An 18,996-nucleotide genomic window follows, 5' to 3' on the forward strand; every position below is an offset into this window, starting at 1 on the left:
AGTCAGCCGCCAGAGAGCTACACATTCCTCATGTTGTGCTTTGGGTGCAGTTTATAGGCTAGTGGCTATTCAATGGTCACCAACCGTTTCCCAGGCAGCCTTTGGTGGGCGTGCAGGCTTTTGTTCCCTCCTAATACTAACAACTGATACCAGTGTAATATGCTTATTAGGCCTAATAATTTAAAAATACATTTGATAATAAAATGTGCAAAGAGGAACGCTATAGACAGACCTGCATTACAAATCCTGAATATTAATACTATTATAAACACCCTCGCTTGCTGCAGCTGTTGTGATCATGATCCATCATAGGACATTGTGCAGCAGCTGCGCACACTGTCATCACTGACTATAGAGTTGAATACGGGGGGTGCGCAAGGGGGTTGTTGTTGACGCGGGTGAGTAGAGGCTGAATGGGAGCGTTTCCCACACAAGAAACGCGGTCACCGCAAAAACAGGCCACCGAAACTGAAACCCCTGCTCCGCCCCTGGTGACAACTCCTCCTCACATTCCGGTGGGTCGTCTCCCGTTATTCGCGAAGCCTACAATGGGCTACAGACTACAGCGACTTCATTACGAGTTTTTTCGGCGAATCCTCGTGCTTCAGCTGTTATTTCGCGAGCCAGGACAGTCTCACTTGTCTTTCAAGCCAATGACTCTGCCCGCTTTCGTCATTCGCTCTTGCGCTTCAGTGTTACATTCCGTTGAGCGTTAAGGCTGGAAATAGCCTGCATTGACCATTTAAAGCCAGTTTGATATATTTATAGCAGTTCTGACATCAAACATTGATGGTGGACGTTTTATTTTTTTCCCGTGAACTGATATAATGAAGTGAATTGACCTGCACGAGAGAGGCAACCGTCAACAGTTTTCTTGCGTGTGATGATAGGAGACACAATGACGCTGTTGTCTCTTTTGGGTCGGATCATGCGTTATTTCCTCCTCAGGCCGGAGACATTGTTTCTGCTATGCATTAGCTTGGCCTTATGGAGTTACTTCTTCCACACGGACGAGGTGAAGACCATCGTCAAGTCCAGCCGGGATGCCGTGAACATGGTGAAGGGGAAAGTGGCGGAAATGATGCAAAACGACAGGTTGGGGGGCCTGAATGTCCTAGATGCGGAGTTCTCCAAAACTTGGGACTTCAAAAACAACAATGTAGCAGTGTACTCCATTCAGGGGCGGCGCGACCACATGGAGGACCGATTCGAGGTGCTCACCGACATCACCAACAAGAGTCACCCGTCTATATTCGGGATATTTGACGGTCACGGTGGTGAGGTAGGTGCAGTGGCTATTTTAGCATGTAAATCTTGATGGGGAAAACTCCACAAATGTTTTTAGATGTAGCCACAACACAACACAACACTAAACAATACATTAATTGCACTACAACCATTAGGGCCTACATAAAGCAACCATTAGGGCCCAACAGCAGGCTTTCTATTCAGCACTATGGAGTGAATGAATCCTCTCCACCGCTACACCTGGCTATCAGCGGAGTCTTGTCTGGCAGCGAAACAGTTCATTCAGCCTCCTTTACTGCCTTTAAAAAACATAACTGATATGACTTGTTTAAACAAATGTGGTTTCTACTGACAATTGAGATGTACAAACTATGGCATAAGGGAACAACGAGCGAATAAGAGGCAATCCGAGCTAGGACTGTCATTGTCAATAACTATTTGTTCAGTACTTTTGAAATGTACAGCAAAATAAGTCAGAACATGGGCCGTTCTTACAGTATTCTCCCAGAACACCAAGTCCGAACCGTAGGATAAATAAAGGGGGCATATAAGCAGACAATGAAAGCTCTTACAATGTTTGATGACATTTCTCTAAAACAGGCTATAGGCTACATGTGCACCACCAAGTCATAACAGTAGGCTAAATTATGAGGGGGAAAGGGACCAAATTATTAGGGTGAGGCACATGGGCTACTAACAGCTTACTACACAACATGCACTTAGAATTACTTTCATATTACACCATTTATGCAGCAGCATAAGATACATTTTTGGACTCACCTGCTGTGCTAGCTTAAACAGGGAGTTGGCACGGCGGTCCTTCTTGTGGCCAAATTTTGTAATCAATGACTGCCGTTCTCTGGATTTATGGTGCTTTCAAGACAACTGGGAACTGAAAAAAAACAATCATGATGTCGGTGAACTTCAGGTCGGAGCTGTAGAAAGAGGCCCGAGTTCCCGATTTGGAATTCCGAGTTGGGTGACCTTTCAAAACTTATTTTCCCAGTCAGAGCTCACTTTTTTTCCAGAGTTCCGCAGTTGTCTTGAACTCACTGAAGAATGAGATTTCCCAGTTTCCTGTTTCCAGTTGTTATGAGTGCCGCAGAAGTAATGCTGGATTGACAGCATGGACAATCTATTCAACCTTTTCTGTCCCATGGCATATCAATGTTTATCCTTTTAAGGTTGGAAAAGAGACCCTTAACCTCTAGCGTCGAGCAATCCCGTATCCGGGAGCGTAATCATAGCCTCACGCTCATTACCATAACGCAACGTTTCCTATTCATGAAAATCGCAAATGAAATTAAATAAATATATTGAAACACAAGCTTAGGCTTTTGTTAACAACACTGTCATCTCAGATTTTCAAAATATGCTTTAACCAAAGCTACACAAGCATTTGTGTAAGAGTATTGATAGCCTAGCATAGCATTAAGCCTAGCATTCAGCAGGCAACATTTTCACAAAAACAAGAAAAGCATTCAAATAAAATCATTTACCTTTGAAGAACTTTGGATGTTTTCAATGACGAGACTCTCAGTTAGATAGCAAATGTTCATTTTTTCCAGAAAGATTATTTGTGTAAGAGAAATAGCTCCGTTTTGTTCATCACGTTTGGCTAAGAAAAAAAACGAAAATACTGTCACTTACAATGCCAAACTTTTTTCCAAATTTGCTCCATAATATCGACAGAAACATGGCAAACGTTGTGTAGAATCAATCCTCAAGGTGTTTTTCACATATCTATTCGATAATCTATCAGTGGTGGCAGCTGGCTTCTCTTCCGAAGAAAACTGAAAAATACTGCAGCTGGAGATTACGCAATAATTGCGACGGAGGACACCAAGTGACCACCTGGTAAATGTAGTCTCTTAGGGTCAATCTTCCAATGATATGCCTACAAATACGTCACAATGCTGCAGACACCTTGGGGAAAACGTGAAAAAAGTAAGATGACTCCTAGCTCCTCCACAGCCATATAAGGAGTCATTGCCATGAGGCGGTTTTAAAAAATGTGGCACTTCCTGATTGTATTTTTATCTGGGTTTTTTCTGTAACATCGGTTCTGTGGCACTCACAGACAATATCTTTGCAGTTTTGGAAACGTCAGAGTGTTTTCTTTCCAAAGCTGTCAATTATATGCATAGTCAAGCATCTTTTCGTGACAAAATATCTTGTTTAAAACGGGAAGGTTTTTCATCCAAAAATTAAAAGAGCGCCCCCTATATCGAAGAAGTTAATAACTTGTTATGGCTGCAATCCCGCAAACGGGATCGATATGACAACTACCAGTGAAAATAGAGGGCGCCAAATTCAAACCACAGAAATCTCATAATTACAATTCCAAAAACATACATGTGTTTTATATCATTTTAAAGGTAATCTTGTTGTTAATCCCACCAAAGTGTCCAATTTCAAATATGCTTTTCAGCAAAAGCACTACAAACGATTATGTTAGATCTCCACCAAACCACAATAAGCACACCCATTTTCCAGCAAAATATAGCATCCACAAAAAGCATAAATAGAGAGAAAATGTATCATTAACCTTGAATAATCTTCATCAGATGACATTCATAGGACTTCATGTTACACAATACATGTTTTGTTTGATAAAGTTCATATTTATATAGCCAACAGCTAGCCAACGTCTACTGAATAGAACTTCCGCACTCAACAACCCGGTCGCATTCCGCTTCGCTCCACAGGTAGTATCACATTTTTCATTTCATTTCTTTACAGCACAACGGTTTGATTTGTTTGATCGTAGCTAGCTACATAGCTAGCTACATAGCCGTCTGTGTATCAAAGATAATTGTGTAGTCTAGAGCGATTTTCTAGGTTAGCTAGCCAGCTATTGTTCTTTTAACGCAACGTAACGTAATCAACACTGCTAGCTAGCCAGCTAGCCCCCGAATAGCAGCACTGTAGAAACTATTACACTCAACGAAACGACTTGATTAGTGTAGTGTCAACAACGCAGCCACTGCCAGCTAGCCTACAAAGTCAACAACGCAGCCACTGCCAGCTAGCCTACTTCAGCAGTACTGTATCATTTGAATCATTTTAGTCAATAAGATTCTTGCTACGTAAGCTTAACTTTCTGAACATTCGAGACGTGTAGTCCACTTGTCATTCCAATCTCCTTGCATTAGCGTAGCCTCTTCTGTAGCCTGTCAACTATGTGTCTGTCTATCCCTGTTCTCTCCTCTCTGCACAGACCATAAAAACGCTCCACACCGCGTGGCCGCTGCCACCCTAATCTGGTGGTCCCAGCGCGCACGACCCACGTGGAGTTCCAGGTCTCCGGTAGCCTCTGGAACTGCCGATCTGCGGCCAACAAGGCAGAGTTCATCTCAGCCTATGCCTCCCTCCGGTCCCTCGACTTCTTGGCACTGACAGAAACATGGATCACCACAGATAACACTGCTACTCCTACTGCTCTCTCTTCGTCCGCCCACGTGTTCTCGCACACCCCGAGAGCTTCTGGTCAGCGGGGTGGTGGCATCGGGATCCTTATCTCTCCCAAGTGGTCATTCTCTCTTTCTCCCCTTACCCATCTGTCTATCGCCTCCTTTGAATTTCATGCTGTCACAGTTACCAGCCCTTTCAAGCTTAACATCCTTATCATTTATCGCCCTCCAGGTCCCCTCGGAGAGTTCATCAATGAGCTTGATGCATTGATAAGCTCCTTTCCTGAGGACGGCTCACCTCTCACAGTTCTGGGCGACTTTAACCTCCCCACATCTACCTTTGACTCATTCCTCTCTGCCTCCTTCTTTCCACTCCTCTCCTCTTTTGACCTCACCCTCTCACCTTCCCCCTACTCACAAGGCAGGCAATACGCTCGACCTCATCTTTACTAGATGCTGTTCTTCCACTAACCTCATTGCAACTCCCCTCCAAGTCTCCGACCACTACCTTGCATCCTTTTCCCTCTCGCTCTCATCCAACACTTCCCACACTGCCCCTACTCGGATGGTATCGCGCCGTCCCAACCTTCGCTCTCTCTCCCCGCTACTCTCTCCTCTTCCATCCTATCATCTCTTCCCTCTGCTCAAACCTTCTCCAACCTATCTCCTGATTCTGCCTCCTCAACGCTCCTCTCCTCCCTTTCTGCATCCTTTGACTCTCTATGTCCCCTATCTTCCAGGCCGGCTCGGTCCTCCCCTCCCGCTCCGTGGCTTGACGACTCATTGCGAGCTCACAGAACAGGGCTCCGGGCAGCCGAGCGGAAATGGAGGAAAACTCGCCTCCCTGCGGACCTGGCATCCTTTCGCTCCCTCCTCTCTACATTTTCCTCCTCTGTCTCTGCTGCTAAAACCACTTTCTACCACTCTAAATTTCAAGCATCTGCCTCTAACCCTAGGAAGCTCTTTGCCACCTTCTCCTCTCTCCTGAATCCTCCTCCCCCTACCCCCCTCCTCCCTCTCTGCAGATGACTTCGTCAACCATTTTGAAAAGAAGGTCGACGACATCCGATCCTCGTTTGCTAAGTCAAACGACACTGCTGGTTCTGCTCACACTGCCCTACCCTGTGCTCTGACCTCTTTCTCCCCTCTCTCTCCAGATGAAATCTCGCGTCTTGTGACGGCCGGCCGCCCAACAACCTGCCCGCTCGACCCTATCCCCTCCTCTCTTCTCCAGACCATTTCCGGAGACCTTCTCCCTTACCTCACCTCGCTCATCAACTTATCCCTGACCGCTGGCTACGTCCCTTCCGTCTTCAAGAGAGCGAGAGTTGCACCCCTTCTGAAAAAACCTACACTCGATCCCTCCGATGTCAACAACTACAGACCAGTATCCCTTCTTTCTTTTCTCTCCAAAACTCTTGAACGTGCCGTCCTTGGTCAGCTCTCCCGCTATCTCTCTCAGAATGACCTTCTTGATCCAAATCAGTCAGGTTTCAAGACTAGTCATTCAACTGAGACTGCTCTTCTCTGTATCACGGAGGCGCTCCGCACCGCTAAAGCTAACTCTCTCTCCTCTGCTCTCATCCTTCTAGACCTATCGGCTGCCTTCGATACTGTGAACCATCAGATCCTCCTCTCCACCCTCTCCGAGTTGGGCATCTCTGGCGCGGCCCACGCTTGGATTGCGTCCTACCTGACAGGTCGCTCCTACCAGGTGGCGTGGCGAGAATCTGTCTCCTCACCACGCGCTCTCACCACTGGTGTCCCCCAGGGCTCTGTTCTAGGCCCTCTCCTATTCTCGCTATACACCAAGTCACTTGGCTCTGTCATAACCTCACATGGTCTCTCCTATCATTGCTATGCAGACGACACACAATTAATCTTCTCCTTTCCCCCTTCTGATGACCAGGTGGCGAATCGCATCTCTGCATGTCTAGCAGACATATCAGTGTGGATGACGGATCACCATCTCAAGCTGAACTTCGGCAAGACGGAGCTGCTCTTCCTCCCGGGGAAGGACTGCCCGTTCCATGATCTCGCCATCACGGTTGACAACTCCATTGTGTCCTCCTCCCAGAGTGCTAAGAACCTTGGCGTGATCCTGGACAACACCCTGTCGTTCTCAACTAACATCAAGGCGGTGGCCCGTTCCTGTAGGTTCATGCTCTACAACATCCGCAGAGTACGACCTTGCCTCACACAGGAAGCGGCGCGGGTCCTAATCCAGGCACTTGTCATCTCCCGTCTGGATTACTGCAACTCGCTGTTGGCTGGGCTCCCTGCCTGTGCCATTAAACCCCTACAACTCATCCAGAACGCCGCAGCCCGTCTAGTGTTCAACCTTCCCAAGTTCTCTCACGTCACCCCGCTCCTCCGCTCTCTCCACTGGCTTCCAGTTGAAGCTCGCATCCGCTACAAGACCATGGTGCTTACCTACGGAGCTGTGAGGGGAACGGCACCTCAGTACCTCCAGGCTCTGATCAGGCCCTACACCCAAATAAGGGCACTGCGTTCATCCACCTCTGGCCTGCTCGTCTCCCTACCACTGAGGAAGTACAGTTCCCGCTCAGCCCAGTCAAAACTGTTCGCTGCTCTGGCTCCCCAATGGTGGAACAAACTCCCTCACGACGCCAGGACAGCGGAGTCAATCACCACCTTCCGGAGACACCTGAAACCCCACCTCTTTAAGGAATACTTAGGATAGGATAAAGTAATCCTTCTCACCCCCTCCCCCCTTAAAATATTTAGATGCACTATTGTAAAGTGGCTGTTCCACTGGATGTCATAAGGTGAATGCACCAATTTGTAAGTCGCTCTGGATAAGAGCGTCTGCTAAATGACTTAAATGTAAATGTAAATGTAAAATATCTGAGTTTACATTGGCGTATTAGATTCACTAGTTCCAAAAACATCAAGTGATTTTGCATAGCCACATGGTTTCAACAGAAATACTCATCATAAATGTAGATGATAATACACATGGAATTATAGATATAGCTCTCCTTAATGCAACCACTTTGTCAGATTTCAAAATAGGTTTACGGAAAAAGCAACCCATGCAATAATCTGAGACGGAGCTTAGAATATTAGCCAAATTAGCCACCATGTTGGAGTTAACAGAAACCAGAAAATACATGATAAATGTTCCCTTACCTTTGAACTTCATCAGAATGCAGTCCTAGGAATCCCAGGTCCACAATAAATGCTTGATTTGTTCGAAAATGTGCGTTATTTATGTCCAATTAGCTACTTTGGTTAGCGCGTTTGGTAAACAATTCCAAAGTCACAAAGCGCGTCCACTATAACGTGACGAAATGTCCAAAAGTTCCGTAACTGTAACGGCGTTCGTTTGTCGAAAGAGAGTCGGACCAAAATGCAGCGTGGTGGTTACTCATGTCTTTAATGAAACAAATGACGATACATGAAATAACTTATAAATACAAAAACAACAAACGGAACGTGAAAACCTAATACAGCCTATCTGGTGAGCACTACACAGAGACAGGAACACTCACCCAGGAAATACACAGTGAAACCCCGGCTACCTAAATATGGTTCCCAATCAGAGACGACGAGAATCACCTGACTCTGATTGAGAACCGCCTCAGGCAGCCAAACCTATGCTACACCCCTACTCAGCCGCAATCCCAATGCCTACAAAACCCCAATACGAAACACAACATATAAACCCATGTCACACCCTGGCCTGACCAAATATATAACGAAAACACAAAAATACTATGACCAAGGCGTGACAGTAACAGTCAGTAGAAACATGTCAAACGATGTACTGAATCAATCTTTAGAATGTTGTTTACATATATCTTGAATAACATTCCAACCGGAGAATTAGAATGACTTCAGATGACCGGTGGAACGCAGGTCCTTCCCCTGTGAACGCACATAGTGAAAACATGGTCAACTCGTGGCAGTGGTGACTATTTCCTGTCTCATTCGACCCCCCCCCTTCACATTAGAGTCATCAGACAAAGTCCTATTGACTGTTGACATCTAATGGAAGGCGTAGGAAGTGAAAACTCATCCATATCTCGCTGTAATTTCAATGAGAGCTTGGTTGAAAATCTGCCACCCCCAGAAAAAAAATCCAAACAGGAAGTGGAATTTCTCAGGTTTTTGCCTGCAATATGAGTTCTGTTATACTCACATACATAATTCAAACAGTTTTAGAAACTTCAGAGTGTTTTCTATCCAATACTAATATGCATATATTAGCAACTGAGACTGAGGAGCTGGCTGTTTACAATGGGCACCTTTTCATCCAAGCTACTCAATACTGCCCCTGCAGCCATATTAAACTCAGACTTGGAACACACACCCACTCCGCTGAATAGCAGGCTAGTGATTGCAACACTCACAGTTAGCCACTGACTCCTTCCAAACCGCTCATTGTTGAATTTGCGATTTACAACTTGTGGCCGGTGAGCACCAATACGTTTGATCTATAATTTCTCTTCGTATGACAAGGATTGAAAAGGATTTTTCAATAGATTGTCAACTTGATTCATGAAAATGACTGCTTGTCTAGCTTGTTAGCTAAGATTTTGAAAGTATGATGTTGACATGATCAGTCCAACCAAAGCTACGGTAGATATAACGGTAATTTATCTGTGGCCAATGACCTTGAGCCTTGGATGGGCAATTCTAATGTAAATCTACGGCAGCACCCAAGGGGCTTGAATTTATGAGCTCTCCCCGTAGATTTTGCGGTGAAGTAGTGTCCCCATGTGTGACAGAACTTCAGGCAACCCATTATTTTTTTAGCTAAACAGGTGGGTCTCAAAACAGGCGGGGCCCTGCCCCACTTGCCCTGAATGATGGGTCCCACTGGGTAGGTGTTTCTCAAATCCATAGCCTAGTAAAAGAGGCCAATATGTTTATCACCATTAATTAGAAATATTAGCTTAAAACACAAAGGATGCTGTTGAACATCATTAGCATCTGTGGTCAGCACAGCATCCTCATTGGATTTGGAATGAGAGAGTTAAGTCCAAACGAAACATCTTCCCACTCCAGCTTTCAGGGTACATTAAACTATCAAACAGAGCATTTTAAAAGTCACACGGTCTTAGGCCATCCTAACCATGACCAGAATCTAAGTTGAGTAGGCAGCATCTAAATCCTCTGCAGTACGATTTACAGGGTCTATTCACTATTTGGCCTATTCACTATTTAGTAGAAGGCCCTGTGTATGTCGCCTACCACTACTACCCTTTGATGAAACTAGAATCACCCACTGTGTTTTTGTGTGTTGTCCTCAGCTCAAAGACATAGGAATTTAATTGCAAACCCACACAAAGAACCAGTCTTGAAGCTTTGTGTGTCGCACATGGTGTAAAACCATTTTTTCTTCCTTTGACTGTCAAGGGTCAGGGAATGCCCAAGGTAGCCTTCAGACCACATGTCTAGGGAGCCATCTGCCAATTCAGTGTCCATAGTGAGCTTGTAGCCAGGTTTCTCTTTCTCACAGACACTATTACAAAGCTCTTACACCCTATTACACACTATTACAAAGCTATTACACACTATAACAAAGCTATTACACAAACACTATTACAAAGCTATTACACACTATAACAAAGCTATTACACAAACACTATTACACATTATTACAATACTATTACTCTATTACACACTGTTACACATCTGTGTTTTAGAAGTCACAAATGCCACTTTAGTATTGTGACTGTGTCTATCTCCACCAAATCAAAATACTAAAAGATTTACACTGAGTGGACAAAACCGACAAAACCTGCTCTTTCCATGGCATAGACCGACCAGGTGAAAACTATGATCCCATATTAATGTCACTTATTAAATCCATTTCAATCAGAGTAGATGAAGGGGGAGACAGGTTAAAGGTTTTTTAAGCTTTAAAACATGGATTGTCTATGTGTGCCAAACAGAGGGTGAATGGGTAAGACAAAAGATTTAAGTGCCTTTGAACGGGGTATGGTAGTAGGTGCCAGGCGCGCCGGTTTGTGTCAAGAACTGCAACGCTGCTGGGTTTTTCACGCTCAACAGTTTCCTGTGTGTATCAAGAATGGACTTGACACAACTGTGGGAATCGAATCATTGGAGTCAAGATCACTTTCTGAGTCAAAATGCAAGCCAAGATCTACCACTCAGATTTTTTTTTTGCATGACTTTAAAAAAGTAAGCCTATTCAACATCATCCAATTAAAAACAGTTACTGTATATAGCCATGAGGTTTGTGTAGTAGGCTATAGGCCCAATACATGATCATTGGCTATGTATGCTTGAATTGCCCTGGCAATGTGGTTCCTCTGACCATTTTGAAATGATATTACTACAATTAAGGTGTATGAAGACATTGGTAATAGATCATTTGTTGTATTTCTTGTGAGGCACAGCTGAGTAAGCATAATAATTCACTTTTTTTTCTGCATTTGATGGTCAATCTGAGGTGAGGGAGGGAGCAGCGATGAGGCTGCCTCTCACCAGACTCACCGTCCCCCCTCTCTCCCTTCCTCCACTGAGAAAAGGAGACAGTCTTCCAGCTGATGGTCAGTCTGAGGTGAGGGAGGGAGCAGCGATGAGGCTGCCTCTCACCAGACTCACCGTCCCTCCTCTCTCCCTTCCTCCACTGAGAAAAGGAGACAGTCTTCCAGCTGAAGGTCAGTCTAAGGTGAGGGAGGGAGCAGCGATGAGGCTGCCTCTCACCAGACTCACCGTCCCTCCTCTCTCCCTTCCTCCACTGAGAAAAGGAGACAGTCTTCCAGCTGATGGTCAGTCTGAGGTGGGGGAGGGAGCAGCGATGAGGCTGCCTCTCACCAGACTCACCGTTCCTCCTCTCTTCCTTACTCCACTGAGAAAATGGGACACAGTCTTCCAGCTGATGGTGAAATTTAAGTCGCATTGCATTATTTCTGCCTCATGCACCAATTCATGTTGTTACTCCTATGACCAGAGAAAGGAAAATATTCATTTACATTACATTTAAGTCATTTAGCAGACGCTCTTATCCAGAGCGACTTACAAATTGGTGCATTCACCTTATGACATCCAGTGGAACAACCACTTTACAATAGTGCATCTAAATATTTTAAGGGGGAGGGGGTGAGAAGGATTACTTTATCCTATCCTAGGTATTCCTTAAAGAGGTGGGGTTTCAGGTGTCTCCGGAAGGTGGTGATTGACTCCGCTGTCCTGGCGTCATGAGGGAGTTTGTTCCACCATTGGGGAGCCAGAGCAGCGAACAGTTTTGACTGAGCTGAGCGGGAACTGTACTTCCTCAGTGGTAGGGAGGCGAGCAGGCCAGAGGTGGATGAACGCAGTGCCCTTATTTGGGTGTAGGGCCTGATCAGAGCCTGGAGGTACTGAGGTGCCGTTCCCCTCACAGCTGAATGGCAGGAAGCTTGGCCCCAGTGATGTACTGAGCCGTTCGCAATACCCTCTGCAGTGCCTTGCCGTCGGAGTCCGAGCAGTTGCAATACCAGGCAGTGATACAACCAGTCAGGATGCTCTCGATGGTGCAGCTATAGAACCGTTTGAGGATCTGAGGACCCATGCCAAGTCTCCTGAGGGGGAATAGGTTTTGTCGTTCCCTCTTCACAACTGTCTTGGTGTGCTTGGACCATTTAGTTTGTTGGTGATGTGGACACCAAGGAACTTGAAGCTCTCAACCTGCTCCACTGCAGCACAGTCGATGAGAATGGGGGCGTGCTTGTTCCTCCTTTTTCTGTAGTCCATAATCATCTCCTTTGTCTTGATCACGTTGAGGGAGGGAAAGGTTGTTGTCCTGTCACCACACGGCCAGGTCTCTGACCTCCCTATAGGCTGTCTCGTTGTTGGTGATCAGGCCTACCACTGTTGTGTCATCGGCAAACTTAATGATGGTGTTGGAGTCATGCCTGGCAGTGCAGTCATAAGTGAACAGGGAGTACTGGAGGGGACTTAGCACACACCCCTGAGGGGCCCCTGTGTTGAGGACCAGCGTGGCAAATGTGTGTTACCTACCACAAAGTCCAGGATCTAGTTGCAGAGGGAGGTGTTTAGTCCCATGGTCCTTAGCTTATTGATAAGCATTGAGGGCACTATGATGTTGAACACTGAGCTGTAGTCAATGAATAGCATTCTCACATAGTGTTCATGTGTTCCTTTTGTCCAGGTGGGAAAGGGCAGTGTGGAGTGAAATAGAGACTGCATCATCTGTGGATCTGTTGGGGCGGTATGCAAATTGGAGTGGGTCTAGGATTTCTGGATGATGATGTTGATGTGAGCCATGACCAGCCTTTCAAAGCACGTCATGTCTACAGATGTGAGTGCTATGGGTCGGTAGTCATTTAGGCAGTTTACCTTTGTGTTCTTGGGGACAGGCACCATGGTGGTCTGCTTAAAACATGTTGGTATTACAGACTCGGACAGGGAGAGATTGAAAATGTCAGTGTAGTCACTTGCCAGTTGGTCAGCGCAAGCTCGCAGTACACGTCCTGGTAATCGGTCTGGCCCTGCAGCCTTGAATGTTGACCTGTTTAAAGGTTTTACTCACATCAGCTGAGGAGAGCGTGATCACACAGTCTTCCGGAACAGCTGGTGCTCTCATGCATGTTTCTATTTTATTTCCCTCTTTGAGCATAGAAGTAGTTTATCTTGTCTGGTAGGCTCGTGTCACTTGGCAGCTCTCAGCTGTGCTTCCCATTGTAGTCTGTAATGGTTTGCAAGCCCTGCCACATCCGACGAGCGTCAGAGCCGGTGTAGTACAATTCGATCTTAGTCTGTATTGACGTTTTGCCTGTTTGATGGTTCGTTGGAGGGCATAGCGGGATTTCTTATTCCTTTATTAACTTGTTATGGCTGCAATCCCGATATTGGGATAAGTGTCATCAGCAACCACTGAATAGCATAGCATACAATAAATATTACTATAAATATTTATATTCATGAAATCACAAATGCAATATAGGAAAACACAGCTTAGCCTTTTGTTAATCCACCTGTTGTGTCAGATTTTGAAATTATGCTTTACAGCGAAAACAATCCAAGCGTTTGTGAAAGTTTATCGATCGCACGATGAAACATTAAGTACACTTAGCATCAGGTAGCTCAGTCACGAAAATCAGAAAAGCAATCAAATTAATAATTTACCTTTGATGATCTTCGGATGTTTTCACTCACGAGACTCCTAGTTACACAACAAATGTTCCTATTGTTCCATAAAGATTATTTTTAGAACCAAAATACCTCAGTTTGTTTGTCGCGTTATGTTCTGAAATCCACAGGAAAGAGCGGTCACGACAACGCAGACGAAAATTCCAAATAGTTTCCATAATGTCCACAGAAACATGTCAAACGTTTTTTATAATCAATCCTCAGGTTGTTTTTAAAATATATAATCGATAATATATCAACCGCAAATGTCTTTCACAGTAGGAGAGGGAAAAGCAATCCCTATCCAAATTCTGTTGCGCGAGCAAAACTCATGTGACCACTTGATGCAATGTTATCGTTCTGGCTCATTTTTCAAAATAAAAGCCTGAAACTATGTCTGAAGACTGTTTGACACCTTGAGGAAGTGATAGGAAAAGGAATCTGGTTCATATCCCTTTAAATGGAGCAATGGAAGGCTATAGAACATGGAGTTTTCAAAATAGAAGCCTCTTCCTGTTTTGATTTTCCTCAGGGTTTCGCCTGCAATATCAGTTCTGTTATACTCACAGACAATATTTTTTTACAGTTTTGGAAACTTTAGAGTGTTTTCTATCCAATAATAATAATAATAATATGCATATATTAGCACCTGAGACTGAGGAGCTGGCCGTTTACAATGGGCACCTTTTCATCCAAGCTACTCAACACTGCCCCTGCAGCCATAAAAAGTTAAAACTTCTGACGGATAGGTGTCCCATCAGCGGGACACCTGTCAACAACTTCTGGTGAAATTGGAGGGCGCGCAATTCAAATAAATAATCGAAGCTATCAAAGCTATTCAAATAAATAAATTATGGATATTAATATTTAGGTACATACAAGTATCTTATATCGGTTAAAAGCTTAAATTCTTGTTAATCTAACTGCATTGTCCGATTTACAATGGGCTTTACAGCGAAAGCATGCCATGCAATTGTTTGAGGACGGCGCCCCACATCAAAATATTTTTCAACCAGCACGTTTCATAAATTCACAAATAGCGATTAAATATTACTTTTTGAAAATCATCCTATGATTTCCAATCTAAAGGTTCCCAGCTACAACATGTAGTGTCGTTTTGTTAGATAAAATCCTTCTTTATATCCCAAAAAGTCAGTTTAGTTGGCGCCATCGATTTGAGTAATCCATTCATTCAACATGCAGAGAAAGGAATCCAAAAAGCTACCGCTAAACTTGGTTAACCTTTTGCATGTAGGGGGCAGTATTTTCGTTTTTGGCTAAAAAACGTGCCCATTTGAAACTGCTTATTTCTCAGCCCCAGAAACTAGAATATGCATAGAATTGTCAGATTGGGATAGAAAAGATTCTAAAGTTTCCGAAACGGTCGAAATATATTGTCTGTGAGTATAACAGAACTGATATTGCAGGCGAAAACCTGAGGAAAATCCAATCAGGAAGTGCCTCTTATTTTGAAACCTCTCTGTTCCTATGCATGCCTATCCTCCATTTAAATGGATATCAACCAGATTCCTATTTCTATGGCTTCCCTAAGGTGTCAACAGTCTTTAGACATAGTTTCAGGCTTTTATTTTGAAAAATGAGCGTGAAAGATCACATTGCGTAAGTGGATAGGTGGGGGCTTTCAAAGTGAGGTTTGCGCAACAGAGTAAAGCGGCCATTGTTTCTCCCTGTCCCATTGAAAAACCTAAACTCCCAGTTGATATATTATCAAATATATATTTTAAAACCACACTGAGGATTGATTAAAAAAACGTTTGACGTGTTTCTGTGGACATTATGGATATTATTTGGAATTTACGTCTGCGTTGTCGTGGCCGCTCTTTCTTGTGGATTTCTGAACATAACGCGAGTGAAAACATCCAAAGATCATCAAAGGTAAACGATTAATTTGATTGCTTTTCTGATTTTCGTGACCAAGGTACCTGATACTAAGTGTACTTAAAGTTGTCATGTGATCGATAAACTTACACAAACGCTTGGATTGCTTTCGTTGTAAAGCATCATTTCAAAATCTGAGACGACAGGTGGATTAACAAAAGGCTAAGCTGTGTTTTGCAATATTGCACTTGTGATTTCATGAATATGAATATTTTTAGTCATATTATTTGACTGTGGCGCTATGCTATTCAGCGGTTTCTGATGACAATTATCCCGCTTAAGGGATGGGTAGCGTCAAGAAGTTAAAACAAGTCAAAATAAGTTTCTATGTAATCCTCAGGTACCCTAAAATGTAATTAAACTATAATATTTCATACGGAAAGAAGTATGTTCAATAGAAAAGTGATGTTAGCAGGTGCGCATCCTCTTCATCGTGCGCACACAGACTGATTTCCAGCTCTGTGTTCCTGTATCAAAACACAGAATTCTTCCTCGTTTTGGATTAAACAAGCCTGAAACCTTGAACAAAGACTGTTGACATCTAGTGGAAGCCATAGGAATTGCAATCTGGGAGCTGGATTTAACTTAGTCCCTATACGTTATAATGGAAGAGCATGGGCTCTCAAAAATAAAAATTCTGGTTGGTTTTTCTTTGCATCTTCTCCTAACATATCTATTATGTTATAGTCTCCTACATTATTTTAACATTTCTACAAACTTCAGAGTGTCTTCTCGCCAATGGTACCAATTATATGCATATCCTGTCTTCAGGGCCTGAGTAACAAGGCAGTTTACTTTGGGCACATCAGTCAGGCGGAAATTCAGAAAGAGAAAAAACAGAGAAACAACAGAGAGAAAAAAAAAATAAGGCGGCAAGGCTTTATCGTTGTTTTTTTTACAGAAATGTTTGGTGATCGACTAGGAGTGGCTTGGAGATCGACCGGTTGGTGACCACTGTAACAGGTATTCGAGTCTTCCATTTTTAAAATTGATCAAATTTGAGATTCATGTAGATTCATCCTCTCTACCTTTTTATCTTTTGTGGGAGAAGTTTGATTTAGTTGTAATTGTTGGCTATTCAACAAGAAGTGCATCATGTTTTGGCTGAATTAGCAGTTCTCTCTAGGGTGTTATCAAATCAAATGTTATTTGTCACATGCGCCGAATGCAACAGGTCTAGACCTTACAGTGAAATGCTTACTTACAAGCCCTTAAGCAACAATGGTTTAAGAAGTTTTAAGAAAAAAAGATTAAAGAAAAGTGTTAAGTAAAAAAATAGAAAATAAAGGTAACAAATAATTAAACAACAGCAGTAAAATAGCAATAGCGAAGCTATATACAGGGGTTATCGGTACAGAGTCAATGTGCGGGGGCACTGGTTAGTCGAGGTAATTGAGGTAATATGTACATGTAGGTAGAGTTAAAGTGACTATGCATAGATAATAAACAGAGAGTAGCAACAGTGTAAAAGAGGGGTCTGGGTAGCCCATGATTAGCTGTTCAGGAGTCTTATGGCTTGGGGGTAGAAGCTGTTAAGAAGGTTTTTGAACGTAGACTTTGCACTCCGGTACCGCTTGTCATGTGATAGCAGAGAGAACAGTCCATGAATAGGGTGGCTGGAGTCTTTGACAATTTGTAGGGCCTTCCTCTCACACCACCTGGTATAGATGGCAGGAAGCTTAGCCCCAGTGATGTATTGGACCGTACGCACTACCCTCTGTAGTGCCTTGCGGTCGGAGGCCAAGAAGTTGCCATACCAGGCAGTGATTCAACCAGTCTCTCGATGGTGCAGCTGTAGAACCTTTTGAGGATCTGAGGACCCATGCCAAATATGTTCAGTCTCCTGAGGGGGAATAGGCTTTGTCGTGCCCTCTTTACGACTGTCTTAGATTGTTGGTGATGTGGACACCAAGAAACTTGAAGCTCTCAACCTGCTCCACTGCAGCCCCTTCGATTAGAATGGGGGCGTGCTTGGCCCTCCTTTTCCTGTAGTCCACAATCATCTCCTATGTACTGATCACGTTGAGGGAGAGGTTGTTGTCCTAGCACCACATGGCCAGGTCTCTGAACTCCTCCCTAAAGGCTGCCTCATCGTCGTTGGTGATCAGGCCTACCACTGTTGTGTCATCGACAAACTTGATGATAGTGTTGGAGTCATGCCTGGCCATGCAGTCATGAGTGAACAGGGAGTAGAGGAGGGGACTGAGCACGCACCCCTGAGGGGCTCCCGTGTTGAGGATCAGCGTGGCGGATGTGTTTTTACCTACCCTTACTACTTGGGGACAGCCCGTCAGGGAGTCCATGATCCAGTTGCAGAGGGAGGTGTTTAGTCCCAGGGTCCTTAGCTTGGTGATGAGTTTTGAGGGCACTATGGTGTTGAACGCTGAGCTGTAGTCACTGAATAACATTCTCACATAGGTGTTCCTTTTGTCCAGGTGGGAAAGGGCAGTGTTGAGTGCAATAGAGATGGCATCATCTGTGGATCTTGTCAGGATTTGGCCAGGGTTGTTCCGGTTTTTGGTCACTAGATGCCCCCATTGTTTTCCCTTAATCCCCATTATTATTTGCACCTGTGCCTCGTTTCCCCTGATTGTATTTAAACCCTTTGTTTTCCTCAGTTCTTTGCTCTGTGTTTGTATGTTAGCACCCAGCCCTAGTACTCTGTGAACTCTTGTTGATCCTGGTGGACTCTCTTGTGGAATTCTGTTTTTTGTTCTTGTTTGTTTGTTTTTGAGTATCTTTTGAGGCTTTTTGTGCTATACCTTCCACCTTGTGGATTTACCTTTTTGTCTTGGAGGATTACCTTTGTTCTTGTGGAATTCCTTTTGAGGTTGTGGAGTTACATGTTTTCCTGAAGAACTTCACTTTTTACTTCATTAAATACACTGTCTCAAGTACTGCTGTGTCTGCCTCATCTTCTGGGTTCTGCCGACTATTCGTGGCTCAGTTGGTTAAGTGAGACCCGGGTTCGTAACCAGGTCCTGACAGATCTGTTTGGGCGGCATGCAAATTGGAGTGGGTCTAGGGTTTCTGGGATAATGGTGTTGATGTGAGCTATGACCAGCTTTTCAAAGCACTTCATGGCTATAGATGTCGTTAGTCATTTAGGCAGCTTACCTTAATGTTCTTGGACACAGGGACTATGGTGGTCTGTTTGAAACATGTTGGTATTACAGACTCAGTCAGGGACAGGTTGAAAATGTCAGTGAAGACTCTTGCCAGTTGGTCCGCGAATGCTCGCAATACACGTCCTAGTAATCCGTCTGGCCCAGCGGCCTTGTGAATGTTGACCTGTTTAACCTCTTCA

The 18,996-nt window shown here is 44.2% G+C and overlaps 1 protein-coding gene across 1 annotated transcript in view; it reads left to right on the forward strand.

Annotated features, from left to right (window-relative positions):
- Positions 1-377: 377 nt before the first annotated feature.
- The window catches only part of LOC124041984 (protein phosphatase 1L-like), a 36,328-nt gene continuing 17,709 nt past the window's right edge, over positions 378-18,996 (forward strand). Inside the window, exon 1 of the mRNA XM_046360213.1 lies at positions 378-1,282. Within this exon, the coding sequence (XP_046216169.1) occupies positions 884-1,282 (399 nt within the window). The 5' untranslated portion in view covers positions 378-883. The remainder of the gene's footprint in view (positions 1,283-18,996) is intronic.

This window comes from Oncorhynchus gorbuscha, linkage group LG08 (assembly GCF_021184085.1).
Source record: "Oncorhynchus gorbuscha isolate QuinsamMale2020 ecotype Even-year linkage group LG08, OgorEven_v1.0, whole genome shotgun sequence".
Taxonomy (NCBI): domain Eukaryota; kingdom Metazoa; phylum Chordata; class Actinopteri; order Salmoniformes; family Salmonidae; genus Oncorhynchus; species Oncorhynchus gorbuscha.